Genomic DNA, 15124 nt, shown 5'->3' with positions numbered 1-15124 from the left:
GCACATAACAACAACAACATAACCTACAGTTTTGTGAGGGAATGACAAGTGTCACAGTTTCTAATGGAGACAGTGGTGATTAAAGGGACCAGAGAAAATTCTAAGCTGATAAAGAAGCAAAATAACTATTAGGTTAAACTGAAAGCTTTTTTCATTGTCTCTAGTGGAGAATGGAGCTCTGGAAGACTAATGGTGGTTCAACTCAACCAGCCACTCTTAAGAAAAACAGGCAATCTCCTCTTATGGAATTTACAGTCTCTGCAAGCCTCCACAGCTGAAGGGTCAGCTATGGGTTTGTTCTGCTGACATGGGACCAACAGTAATGAGTTTGCTTCTCCTGGCAGATCAAGATCATGGCAGCTAAGAAATATTTTAACAAGAAATATTTAAGGAACTGCCTTAGAGGAGATAGATTTTGTTTTATATCTCAGATGGGATAAAGTTACAGGAGTATATACTACCTACCTAATGCAAAGAAAAACAGAGACAAGATGGTCACTGGTACAAGTGAAAGCACATTCACATGTTGAAGACCATCTAGGAATAATTTTGACTGCCAGATTATCAAAACTGCAATAATAAAGACTATGGATAATAAGCATATCAGGTACAGTTATGAAGGGTAGAAAGAAAATTTTCTTCCTTTCCTGTTGTGGGAAGAGAGATGCCTACTCCTACCTTCTCCCCCAACAAAGAGCATATTTAGATATATGCTGAGGATGGCTGTCATCTGATTCCCTCATATATTCTTAAAAAGGAATAAATTCTTATTGCCATTTGTTATGGCTATTGTGATTATCTTCAGAAAATTTCAGAGATTTCTAGAAAAAGAAAGCAGTAAAATCAGAATCACATGTCTTCATGTCATAAAAAGCTTGAAACATGAGATAAGATCATCAGATAACATGTGACTAAAGTTACATAGAACTTCTCATTATACACAAAGCTTTTATAATGTATAAATAAATACAGATACTAAGAATGTAAAGACAGAGACTGCCTTGAGGGTGAAGCAGTCCAGTAAAAATTAAAAAAAAAAAATTTATCCTATCTAAAGTCTATCCTTGAACTAGTAAATGTCTATCCTGAAATACTTTTTTGGTCTGTGATAGGACAATCCACATGCTTACAAGGAAGAGCTGTTAATACTGTTGCTAAGACCACTTAATACTGTTGCTGAGTTGACAATGACTCATAGTAACCCAATGAACAACAGATATGAATCCAGCCTTACCCTGTGCCACTCTCATGATCTCTAATATTCTTGATCCCATTGTTACACTTAATGTGTGAATCCATCTGCTTGGGGCTCTTGTCTTTCTCTGATCCTCCACCTGTCCCAGTATGCTATCTATTTCCAAGTTTTGGCTACTCCCAACAACATGCACAACGTATGGGAGATGAAGTTTCATTATCTCTGTCCATATGGACCACTCTCATAGTGTTTCCTCTGAAACAGAGCTGTTTAATCTTTTGACAGTCCATACTGTATTCAATATTCTTCAGCAAAATCTCAATTCAGAACTCAAAGTAAAACCTAGAGCATATCATACATGAATTTAAGACCACCTCAAAAAATAGGTAAGATGCACTGAATACTAAATTGCCAGAGACCCTATGAATTGTGGGGTGACATCAGGGATATCATATGAAGAAAGAAAAAGGTCATTAAAGACTAAGAAAGAAGAAAGATCACAACTGTTTTCCAAAGAGATTTTGAAACTTGCTCTTGAATGTAGAGCTTTATTTAAAACTAAAGGCAGAAAGGATAAAATAAAAGAGTTGAACAGAAGCTTTCAAAGTGTGGCTCAAGTAGACAATGTACTATGAAATGTGAAAATAGCTGGAATAAAGAATATATAGAGTAACTGCATCTGAAAGAATTGGTGGACATTCAACCACTTCAGGAGGTGGTACATGATAAGGAACTGAGGGTTTTGAAAGAAGTCTAAGCTGCACTGAAGGATTTGATAAAGGGAATTCCGTAGAATAAGAAACTGGACTAACTTCAGAAGACTACTGCATAAGAAATGAAGGAAGATGCATCAACAACCTGCAATATGTAGACAATAAAACGTTGCATACTTTGAGTACCAAAAGAGATTACCAATGAAGATCAAACAATATGGCCATTAGTAGCAGTTACACTTCAACATAAAACCAAATATCCTTAAGCTGAATTAATAAGCAAAATAATGATAAAATAAACCAGTGAAGTTATCAAGGATTTTATTTCACTTGGATCTATAATCAGAGAAGTACTGCATAGAGTAAATAATGCTGCAAAAGACCGATATAAAGTATTTAATAGCAAAGGTAACATTTCGCCTGACCCAGCCAGTCATTTATCTGATTTGCAGAATTGTTTTTGTTGTTGTGTTGTGTCTTTGAGTTCAAACTAACCCATAGCTGACCCTCCAGCAGGATTTCAGAGGCAATTAATTGCACATGGAACATCTGGTGGATTTGAACTTCATGCCTTTAGAATTGTAGTACAGCTTCATTCCTCTGGGCCACCAGAGCTCCCAATATGCATGAATAAGGAAGACCAAAAAATAGCTTGATGCCTTTGAATTTGAAGCTGGTGAAGAATATTGAATAGATTCCATAGATTACTAGAAGAATAGACAATCCATCTTTAAAGAAATATTGCTAGAATATTCTCTAGATGTAAGAACAGTGAGATTTCATTTCAGGTACTTTGGACACATTATCATGAAGTTCTAGAACATAGACAAAGAGATAATACTTGGAAAAGTAGAGGTGCTGAAAAAAAGAAAGATCTTCAATAAGATAGTCACAGATGGCTGCAAAATTTGGCTCAAAAATAGCCATGATGATTATGAGGAATGTGAAAGACAGTAGTTTTATATAACGTTGCTACCAATGGTCACTGACTTGATGGTACCTAATAACAAAAATAACAACTACTGCTAATAATTCATATGGGAAAAATTCTGGAATTGTGTAAAAAGTAGAATAAATATTACTTCTTTTCTGATAATCGAATCAATGAAAATAAAATTTAATAGTCATGTAATATCGAATAAAGTAAAAGGGTGATGGCAGATAAACATACAGGGGAAATGACTGTACACAGTTATACAGCCTGTTACTGATTTATTATTAGTTTGGAGTTACTGAATAGGCAGTAAAAATGAAAGAAAGCAAAAAAAAAACCAAAAACAACAAAAAAACCAATATGAAAGAAAGCATGAGCTACAAAAAACTTGCAGTCACTGGTTCCCCACTAGGGTTATTCATTAGAATCATCTGGAAGAATTTTTGTTTTAAGTCGCATTTCAAAACCCATGTCAAAAATGGAATAAAAGTCTTACTTGCCCTGGTTGAAATCTGGAGTTTCCACAGTAATTCTGTGTATCTCTGGTTAACACAAAGGTTTCATGTTTAAAAAAGTTTAGTTCTCAAAACAGTTTTTTTTGTGTGTGTGTGGCCAACAATTTGGTATTAGATAAAGTTTGGAATCAAACAGAGTTGCACTCTATTTCTGCCACGTACTAGCAGTATAACCCTGGATGACTTTTCAGCATCTGAGTTAACTAATTTGTAAACTGGGGATACTATCAATACCTAATTCACAGAACTGGTGGAGAAGTCAACATACAAAAACTATACTGAATGATGACTGGCACACATCAAGCACACAATAACAGGTCTGACTTGGAGGGGCAGGTTTCTCCTTGGAGGCAAGGATTTTGAAGCTCTGTTTCACATACTTTGGGCACGTGGCCAGGAGTGATAAGTCCTTGGAGAAGGAGACCATGATCGGAGGGGTGGAGTGACAGAGTTGGAAAAGAAGTCCCCAGATGGGATGGAATGACATGGTAACTAGGGAAACAGAAATAGGTGTGTCAGAGTCAGTGAGACTGGCTCATGATAGGGCAGGGTTCAGAGGTATAGCTTCTTAGGGTCACTACGAGTTATAGGTGACTCAATGGCACATAACAACAACAATTACATACCATTATTAATAAAAATAATACAAGTTAGAGGCCTGATTCAGTAGACAAAGATTCTTTAACAATTGTTAGAGGATAGAGGTTCATCTCCTCTTAAGTTGTGCCACACTAACCAGCAGAAGATGTGTCCTTTCCCACAATCCACAGCAGGTGCTCTCAACAATGGAAAGCTGAGGGAGTCAGATCCAGAAGTATTTGATCCTTGTTTTGTTAATCTGACAGCTCGTTCACAGCCAGGCGTAGGACACCACTTAATGGCAGGATTATTTTCAACAAAAGCCTGTTCAAAAAGCAGAAAGAAAATATAGCAGAAATGTTTTAACTGTAAATTCTAGTAGGGCACATCTATAGCAACTTATGTTAAAGATAAAAAAAAAATAAAATGGCGAGATATGTCCCAAGAAATACTTAAAAAAACATTTTAGAGTATGAAAAATCTTCATAAAATGGGAGAACTACAGTTATTTTAGTAATGACAAGATTTTAAGAATTTATGTAAAGATAAGACTTTAAAAATTTATATAATTACAAGACTTAAAAAAATTTATATTTTCTTTAATGTAAAACCAAGTTGTTGCTGTTAGGTGTCCTTGAGTTGACTACAACTCACAGTGCCTTTATGAACACCAGATAGGAATCTAGCTTTATGCTGTGCCTTCCTCTCGATCTTGGACATGCGTGCACTGGTACAGTCCCTGTGTCAGTATGTCTTGTTGAGGATCGTCTTCTCTTTTCTTTGACGCTCTACCTTTCCCAGCATGCTGTCCCAAGGACTGGCTGACTCCTCCTGACAACACCATCCTTGCATCTAAGAAGTATCCCGACTGCACTTCACTGAAGACAGGTTTGTTTGTCCAGTGGGCAATCAATGGCATATTCAATACTATTCGCCAACACAATTCAAAGGCACTGTTTCTTTTTCAGCCATCCTTATTCATTATCCAACTTTTAAATGCATAGGAAGCAAGTGAAAAATACCATGCCTTTGATCAGGTATACCTTAGTCTTTATACAAACATTGCTGTTCTTTAGCACTTTAGAGAAGTTCCTGGCAGCGCATTTTCCCACGGTGACATATCTTTTGATTTCTTGACTGCTGCTATAATGGGCACGGATTATGGAGACAGGTAAAATTAAATCACTGACAACTTTAATCTTTCCTCTATCTAGCATGATGCTGCTTATCGGTCCAATGGTGAAGACTTGTTTTCTTGACACTGAGATGTAATCCATATTAAAGGCTGTTGTCTTTGATCTTCCACAGCAAGTGTTATGTAAGACCTTTACACCTGCAGCAACCAAATTGTATTTTCTCCAAAACATGTTGATGTTGATGACTCATCCTCCAATCCTGATGCCACATTCTTCTTCATGAAATCCAGTTTTTCAAATAACTTACTCAGCATACAGACTGAATATGTATAGAGAAAGAAGACAACCCCAACACACTTCTCTCCTGATTTCAAAGCAAGCAGTATTCCCTTGTTCTGTTCAGACAACTGATTCTTGGTTGCGAAAAAGGTTCAATTCATTTTGGTACCGTGTCTCTGTGTGTTCCTTTCATGTTCTTTTGAGGCTTCATGATTTAAGATTTTCCTCATACACTCCTTCATTACTGAAACTTGAAGCTTGAATTTGTTCTTAGGTTCTTTCAGCTTGGTAAACGCTGAGTGTGCTGTTCCCTTTTTGTTCTTCGTATATAATACTTAGCTTTGTCATCCCAAGTTGCCCTTTGAAATACTGTGTTAATCTATAAATGCAATTATTTACATAATGAACATAAAATTTAATATCTTCTCATTCAGTGTGCTAATTTTCTGATGAAGTATAATTATTAATATAATATTGATTACTATATGAATTATTAGAAAATTCCAATATGGAATCCTGCTAATACATAAAAAACAGTGATGTAGTACTCGCTACAGTCAAGAAATAATAGCACATTTTTGTTTCTTAAAATTTATGTATTAGAGAATAAACCAGGATAATCTGCAAAGGGCAGTTAAAATGTACCTTTTTTTTCTTTTATTTTATTTGTGTATTTGTGTGTGTGTGTGTGGTCAAAGCAATCTGACTGGTATAGGATGAGATTGTCCTTCCTTCTTGGCAGAGCATCTGGTGGATTTGAACCGTGCACCTCAAGGACTGCAGTACAGCTTCTTGCCACTAGGCCACCAGAGCTCACCAAAATATACCTTTTAAATGTCACAAAAGAAGAAATAACTTCTGAATAAAAATAGGAAAACAAGGATAAAAAGCTTAATTCATGATAAGAAACTACCATTGGGAAATAAACAAAAAATCTCAAGTTGATAATTTTTATTTCTAAGTACCTATACTTAGGAACAGAAAATATAATAAGTTTGAGGAAAGTTGCACATTAATAAAACTGAAATAGGCAAATAAATTAGTTTTTATTCTGAGCAGTAATTTTATTAGTAAACTTCTAATTATGTATTTTAGTCTTAACTTTCCTTCTATGATCATAAAATAATACAGAGTAATATGAAATAATAGAGCCTTAAGGGCACAGTCCAGAGAGAGGTGCACTGGTAATCCACAGGCTGAACTTCTCTGGTGGGTTGAAGTTAACGTAGTACTGGAAACAAGTCGACTGTCAGCTCTATGCCAGAAAAGACTCATTGGCAATGACAGAGATTATACAATAATGCTTTAGCCTTTATAGTGTTGTTTTTTTTTCCTAATCATTTTTAAATCGTGATTTGAGTGGAAGTTCACAATGGAAACTAGTTTTATATTAAATAGTTACCATTTATTTTGTTCTTTAATATTAATTACAATATTAATAATGTATTCACTTTATCCTGAAAATTCTCATTTTCATTAACCTTTCTTTCCTACTTCTTGCCTTATGAGCTTTATCCTTGTTATTATAAGGAGTAAGTGCCTCTCCCCAAATGCTAGTTTTGTTCTAGGTTCAAAGGGTAACCACAAGCTCTAGTCTTGAGAGTCTTCCAAGTTTCTATCAGACCAGCAAGCCAGGATTTTATGTCTTAGTTTCATTCCAGACTTCCTCACCATCCCTCAAACCCCTCATTTTACACACGATCTTCTACTGCGTGGTAGTTGTCTGGACACCATTTGGTTCTTCTGCTCTCAGAATCATTGACTAGATGTTCGAGTAGAGTACTTGTTTCAGTACATCTTTGTTTTTGTTCCCTCCTTTTTTTTAAATTCCAGACAGCAAATGATCAACAGTTGTACCGTAGATTACTTCTTACAAGTTCTTAAGACCACCAGTTGCTACTCGTCAGAGGAGGATGCAAAGCATTAGCTCTGTGTACAATGTTCTGCCAAGTGACCTTGAAGTTCCAAGGTCCCAAAAACTGCAGCTTTAAACTTTAATACCATTATCCTTTTAGTTATTTTTTGAGAAGTAAAGTCAGAGACTAAGATTTTATGTTTTCAAAGATAATATTTAAAAGTACATATACTCTGCTTTATAGGTTTAATAAAATAACTAAGATATCAGATAGATAATTGTCTATATACCTTAATATCAAACTGTAGATAGCGTTTGTCCATCTCTTTAGAAACTACACTTTCTATGATATCCACAGGCACAAGTTGGAAACAATCATATGCAGGGCAGAAAATATTGTGAGCTTCACCTTCTTGAATTTTTAAATTCAAAAACCTATTAAAATCATTGACAGAAAAAGAGTAAGGATAAAATGTATTTGTGCATCATAAGAAGTTATTTGTTATTCTAAACTGTATGTTACCATGTATGTGCCAATGAAGTGCCTGAAATATGTAGAGTGCATCAATTATCACATATTCAGCCACAGAATTCCCAAACATTATTGAATATTTACTACTTGAGCAGCTATTATTATGCATATATTTCCTATTTTCCTGTAGTATTTCTAAAAATGTGAAACAATACATTTTAATATTAAAAACTCAGAAATGAGCTACTTAGAAAAATCACATTAAATTCTCATTTTTCCTATAGCTTTAAATAAGAATGAACAATAGAGCAGAACTAAACTATAGTTGAACCAAGAGCTTCTATAGTGTCGGTAGAATGCAGCATAGCATCATAATTCCTTTAAAAGAATATTAAATGTTATGTACCAACTAGGCATACAAGTAACGGGAGTAGGAAAAAGTAAAACTAGAAAGTGATTGTAACAATTAAGTGGAGAAGAGCAGGATTTTGAATTTAAATACTCCGGTCTACTACCAAAATGCTGTATGGCTTCAAGCAACTTATTTTATCTTCCTGACCCTGAGGGTTTTGTTTTTTCTAAGCTAATAGTTTATTATGAAAATACAGTTTAATACTTCATTAAAAGTAGTGCCTTTGAAGAATATAAACCATGTCACAATTTATGCAGAAGATGTTAAACAGGAACTTAAGACACTATGTAATAAACAGTAGCTGAAAACACAACATTATTGACAAAAAAGCAAACAATTATGTCCATGTCCCAATAGTCTGTATATTTTTAAAAAGTACTTTAGGGAGCTCTGGTGGCCCAGTGGCAAAAAGCTGCACTGCAATCCCAGAGGTATGGGGTTTGAATCCACCAGATTCTCTACTGGAGAAGGAAGGGCAATCTCCTTCTGTACCAGTCAGATCAATTTGATGGTACACACACACAAATTGCTTTGCTGAGCCCAAGTTTTGTGAACTGTAAAGCAGACATAACTGCATCTATATCATAGAACTGTAAAACAATTATCACACATGTGAAATAACTTCTTGCTATCTGGCAGAGTAAAAATCTTTGCAAAGACTATTAATATTATTTTTTAAATTTTATTTTATTATTTTTTTGTGTGTGTACTGTCAAACTGGATCTGACTGGTACAGGAGGAGATTGTCCCTCCTTCTCCAGTAAAGCATCTGGTGGATTCAAATTACATACCTCTGGGATTGCAGTGCAGCTTCTTGCCACTAGGCCACAAGAACTCCCTTAGTGTTACTATTTTTAACATTGCCTTTAGAAAAGCAAGAACTACACAAACTTAAAATGGATTATTTAAATTGGACATTTAAATCTTGAGACACAAATGGAAAACCAGGCAAATTGATGCTTAATTCTCCAGTCATCACCTTCAGTTTATTCCATTAACTATTAATACCTTAATTTTCAGTTCTTTAAATACCTTAAATCAATTAACTTTTAACAACAACATAAGCATATCAGATCTGCTCCACTGTTCTATTCTTATTACTCCACATCCTTACCTATCTCAGAGATGAGACATCAAATGGAGAAAACAGAGTCTCTCTCTTAACATGCTTCTAACATCAAATCAATCACTGCCACTAAGACGGAATCAATTCTTAGTTGATATTCCAGGGGGTTTTTAGAGGCTCTAACTTTGTGTGTGTGTTCGATATCTCAACCCTATTCTGAAGATGATCATGAAGTTCAGATGGAATTGATTCAAGATCATATCTTGGTTTCTGTGGACTTATTTTCATTTTCTTCGGCCTCAATTTGAACTTTCGTATGAGTAATTGCTGATCTGACCCACAGTCTGCCCCTGGCCTAGTTTTGACTGCTGATATTGAGCGTCTCCAACAATTTCTTCCACAAATGTAGTCAATCTGATTTCTATGCAGCCCAGCAGGTGAGATCCATGTGTAAAGTCATCATTTGTGTCTTCTTAAAAAGGTATTTGCAGTGAATAAATCACTCTAAATAGAAAATTTAATCAGCCCAACTTCACATTACCAAGCCCTAATTTTCAAAATACTATCCCTTCTTCAATGTTTCCTACTTTTGCATTCAAGGCACCAATTCTCATTAATACACTCTGATTGTATGTTCAGTCAATTTCAGATGCAAGATCTGGTAAAAATTCTCAATTTCTTCTATGACTCTAGATATAGGAACGTGTATTTGGATAATAGTCAAGTTAATGCACCTTCCTTGTATGTGTATGGATATTATCCTCTCTCTCACAACATGGTATTTCAGAACAGAACTTGAAATTAACATTTTGACTATGAATGTAACATCATTTTTCTGTTTTTTTCTTCCCTGCATAGTATACCATGTTTTATTTTATTCAAACTGGCCAAACTGGTCCACCTCATCTCACTGATGCCTAGTATGTCGATATTCATGTATTTAATTTCATTTTTAACAATTTCCAGTTTTCCAACATTCAAGCTAAGTACTTTCCATGCTCCAATTGTTAAACGATGCTCTTTATTGCAAAATACTCCTGAAGAGCATTAAAAATGGCTGGAACAATACATAGATAGGGGACTGCCATTAGTTCAAGCAGAGGTCATAGAACCAGGGATTGTTGATGTTGGATGGATCCTGGTTGAAAGTAAGGAATACCAGAAGAATGTCTATTTGTGCTTAATTAACTATGCAAAGGCATCTGACTGTGTAGATCATGACCAGTTGTGACTGACAATGAGAAGAATGGGATTCCCAGAGCATTTCATTGTGTCTATGTGGAACTTAAACCTGAACCAGGAGGCTGTTGTGTAAATGAAGCTGGGGGGCACTGTATGGTCTGAAACTGGGAAGGGAGTGTACCAGGGTTCCATTCTATGTATCTATTCAATTTGTATTTTGAGCAAATTATCCAAGAAGCTGGACTCTTTGAGGAGGAATGTGGCATCAGGATTGGAGTGAGACTCATAAATAGCTTGCCTTATGCAGATGACACAATCTTGCTTGCAGAAAGGGAGGACTTGAAGTGCTTGTTGCAGAAGATCAAGGAATGGAGCCTTTGGTATGGACTGCATCTCAATGGCAAAAAACAAAGATTCTTATCACTGGACCCATAGGCAGCATCATGATGGGTGCAGAGGTGACTGAAATTGTCAACAGCTTCATCTTGTTTATATCCAAAATTAACACCCTTGGTACCAGCCGTCAGGAAATAAGGAGACACACTGCACTGGGAAAATTTGCAGAAAGGGACCTCTCCAAATTATTGAGGACTGAAAATGTCAGTTTAAGAATTAACGTGCATCTGATTCAGGCCATGGTCTTTCTGATCACTTGCTATGCATCTGAGAGCTGGACAATGAATAAGGATGACAGGAAAAGAATTGATGCCTCTGAACTATGGTGCTGGAGAAGAGCACTGAACATCCTATGAATGGCCAAGAGAAAAAACAGATTTGTCTTGGAGAGGATGCAGCCAGAGTGCTCTTTAGAGGCAAAAATGAAGAGGCTTGGCCTCACATACTCTGGACATGTTGCTAGGATGGGCTATTCCTTGGAAAAGGACATGATGCTGGGAAGGGTGGAGGGCTGGTGAAGGAGAGAAAGGCTCTAAGATAGGTGGATAGCCACGTTGAATGCTGCAATGGGCTCTAATGTGTCAGAAAGTGTGGGGATGGCACAGGATAGAAAGAGGTTCAGTCTTTTGTTCATAGAGTTGCTATGAGTTGTACTTGACACCACCTAACAACAACAACAACTACCACTTTGTGTGGGAGACTGTCCATCTCTCTGCCGTAGAGCAGCCGGTGAATTTGAACCATGTGCCTTTGGGTTGGGGGTGAAACTTCATACCCAATAGCCTATCTGAGCTCCTTAACAGAGTTGTAGAGTTAATGCTGCCTTATTTCACTCACTTTACTGAAGTAACGATTCCTTCTTTACTCCCAGGTTAATCCTCAAATTTGCCGGTATGTTCTGGGACCTGTATGATCTATTACTCTATACTCCATCTTACTCTCTGAAGACTCTTACTCTCAGCATAATAAACATGCTTGTTTTCCCTTCTGAAAACTCTTTAACCAGCAAATAGTCATTTTTAGTTCCATTTTCCATTCCTAGACATCCAAATTTCTTGACAAAATGTTTTCCTTCCCCCCCCCGCCCAGAAATTGTTCTGCCCCCTTATCCCCAAGCCAATTCCATTTACTTTTCAACCTGTAGCATCTAGTGGCACCTTTTCATTAAAAGGATAGCTCTCACCAAGGACAGAAAGACTATCCATTTACCCAGTTTATTCAAGACCTCTCATCTTTTACCTCCTTTGAATTCTGTGAACCAGCTGACACTGCTTAACAGCTTCTTGCAAATTCTCTCTTCCCAAGGGCTTCTAGGATTTAATAAGAATTTTCCTGGCATTCTTTTTACTTACCTTGTCCATCTTTTTCATAAGTGCCTTTTAATCTTCTGATGAATTGTGTGTGTGTGGCTTTACTTAAAGTAAAAGCCTTCCTTTCCCATTTCCTATATCTGCCTTGGGTGATCAAGTTACCCCTAATTTAAACAACCACCTATATTTCCATAGCAAGTTGCACTGCTAACACAAAGGTTGCATATCTTTGGCAGTCTGAACCCACCAGAGAGGCTTTGCACATTTCCTTATAACATTCCTTGTCTTCTCAAGCTGTCCTTTAAAACTCTGTTCAGCTCTTTTGTTATCATTTCTTTTTGCTTTAGCTACCTTTTGTTCAACAGCAAGTTTGAGGATCTCTTCTGAAACTCATTTTGGTCTTTCTTTTCCTGTCTTTTTAATGACCTATTGCATTCTTTAGGGAAGATATCTTGGATGCAATCCCACAATTCATCCTCATTATCACTAGGGTTCAATGAATCAAACCTATACTTGAGATAGCTTTTAAATTCTGGTGGGATAAACTAAGGGTCATCTTTTGCTTCTTGGGTACTTGTTTTCATTTTCTTCAGCTTTAATTTGCATTAGCATATGGGTAATTGGTGGTTTGTACGACATCTGAACCCAGACTTTATTTGACTGGTGATACTGAGCTTTTCCTCCATTTGTTTACAAAGATTTATTTCACCTGATTCCTGTGTAGTCCATCAGGTGACGTCCATGTGCATAACCATCATTTATGCTTTTTAAAAAAGTAACTGGCAATGTATAGATAACAGATTATACAAAATTCCATCACACAATCTCCGACTTAATTTCTGTTACCAAGGTCATATTGTCCAACTACAAATCCTTTCTTTCCAACTTTTGCAATCTAGTCACCAACTATTATTAATGCATCTTGAGTGCATGTTCATGTAATTTCAGACTGCAAAAGTCAGTCGTTCTTATGTGTCATCAATAGACTACAACTCATAGAGATCCTATGAACAACAGATTTGAACCTGCCCTCTTCTGTGCCATACTCATCATCTCTGATATATTTGAGTTCATTGATGAAGTCACTGCATCAATCCATCTGGTTGAAGATCTTCCTCTCTTATGCTGACTCTCCACTTTTCCGAATCCTCTGTCTTTTTGCAAGGATTGGTCTCTCCTAACAACATGCCCTAGGTACATGAGACAAAGTTTCACTATCCATGCAAAAGAGAATCCTGGTTGCATTTTCTCCAAGACATATTTGTTAAGAGCCTTTCTCTGATCCTGATGCCACATTCCTCATTATAAAGTTCAGATTTTTGAAAGATTTGTTTACCATACAGATTAAATATGTACAGAGAAAGGATATAGCCCTGATGCAGTAGAAATTATAAATTTCAGTAGTTGGTGTGTATACTGGAATAATAATTGTATCAACAGGTCTTCTTTATATGCATATAGATATTATTTTATCAGTGATAGTATTGTTTTTTACGCTAGATCCTGAATATTCTTTTTGAAGAAAAGATGAGTTTAACACCATTCCTCTGCTGTCTGTCTGATGAAAATGGTCAATACCAGTTCATCTTAGCTCACAAATGCCTTCTATGTCAATCTCAATGTATTCCATTTCAGCTTTGAAAACTTCCAAGTTTTCTATTCTAGACTGATATTTCATATATACGAGGTTCTAATTATTAATGAATGATTGAAGTTGATTCTTGCCAAAGTAGTAAAAGATAGTCTTGCAGTGGATGAAAGCTTTATTTCATTCACATAATTAAGGATGATTCTTGTTTGAGGAGGAAGGTATCTATTGTATTGCACTCGATTACACCTCAGAGGGAAAGTATAATGAATGTTAGGCTATAGTTTTGGTCAACCTAAGGGGCTCATCTTCTGGCACTATAGTCAACAATGTTCTGATACTACTCCAGGGTATTTCAGGGTTTGCTGTTTCATAAGTGAATGGCCAGTCCTGTACTAATAGCTGCTTCTTATCACCATACTTGGGAAAATAATAATTACTATTTACTGAGAGGTTACTGTGTGCCTGGCTGTTCTAAATATCTTATAAACATTAACTCATTTAAGAATAATCACAAAATAATTTTCTATTTTATCTACTATTTTCTTTTGAAATTCTAAGTTTTATTTCAATCTTGCAGATTAGGAAACTGATGTATGAGGTGGTACCTACCTGCATAAATCAACAGTAATAAGCATCAGAGCCAAAACTCACTACCTTGCAGTTTATTTCCAGAACCTTAACTCGTAACTTCCCCATTAGGAAGGACACTGCAGACTGCGTGGTTGTTGTTGCTAGGTATGGCTGAATGAACTACAACTCATAGCAAATCTATAAACAAGAGATGAGGAACTTGTTCAATCCTATACCATCTGTGACATGCTCAAACCATTGAGCACTATCTAGCAGCAGTAGGGAGGATAATCCTAGGTAGGCTGGTAAGGTACCATGAAAAGCAATAATCAGGTCTTTAAAAAAATTATTTATTTCTACAATCACTCATATACATTGTTTAATTCATGTACATTTAGCTTTATACAACAATTTCTGTACGCTGTTTTATAAAATTACTCTTGATTTATGATTTTTTATCCCTATCCCATCTCATCAAGTACCCATTACACCTTGTCTATTCCTTTTCATCTTCCCAATGCGTCCACTAATCTCCACTGTTGTAGTGATTTCTTCTTCCTTTTTCCACACCCCCCTTTCCATTCTCCTTTTCAAACATATCTTGTTCTTAGTTGCTCACTGTAATCGTCATATTGTCCTTAGTAGTTAAATTATATTTCAGTGTAACTCTGAAACACATATAAACAACCTGTATCTTTAAATCCTCTGAGCTGACTCTGACTTACATGACCTTTCATTTTTCTGAGTGCAAAAACGGGCCTTAACAATAAGGAAGGATGGCACAGGATCAGGCAGTTTATCTCTGCTGTACCCAGGATGGTATGAGTCAGAACCAACCCAACAGTACCTAACACCACCACCACCACCACCACCACCAGAAATTAATTACTGAAAGCAAACCAATGTTACTGTCAAATCA

At 36.2% G+C, this 15124-nt stretch overlaps 1 protein-coding gene across 1 annotated transcript in view; it reads right to left on the bottom strand.

Annotated features, from left to right (window-relative positions):
- The window catches only part of ANKIB1 (ankyrin repeat and IBR domain containing 1), a 215849-nt gene that overhangs the window by 32479 nt on the left and 168246 nt on the right, over positions 1-15124 (bottom strand). The window contains exons 8-9 of the mRNA XM_006891465.1: positions 7497-7641; positions 4094-4260 (exon numbers count right to left, since the gene is read on the bottom strand). Coding sequence (XP_006891527.1) covers positions 4094-4260; positions 7497-7641 — 312 coding nt within the window. The remainder of the gene's footprint in view (positions 1-4093; positions 4261-7496; positions 7642-15124) is intronic.

Source organism: Elephantulus edwardii, unplaced genomic scaffold, assembly GCF_000299155.1.
Source record: "Elephantulus edwardii isolate Elephantulus edwardi_28Jun2011 unplaced genomic scaffold, EleEdw1.0 scaffold00098, whole genome shotgun sequence".
Taxonomy (NCBI): domain Eukaryota; kingdom Metazoa; phylum Chordata; class Mammalia; order Macroscelidea; family Macroscelididae; genus Elephantulus; species Elephantulus edwardii.
The sequence above is the reverse complement of the archived record's forward strand: the minus strand, read 5'-3'. Positions and strand labels throughout refer to the sequence as shown.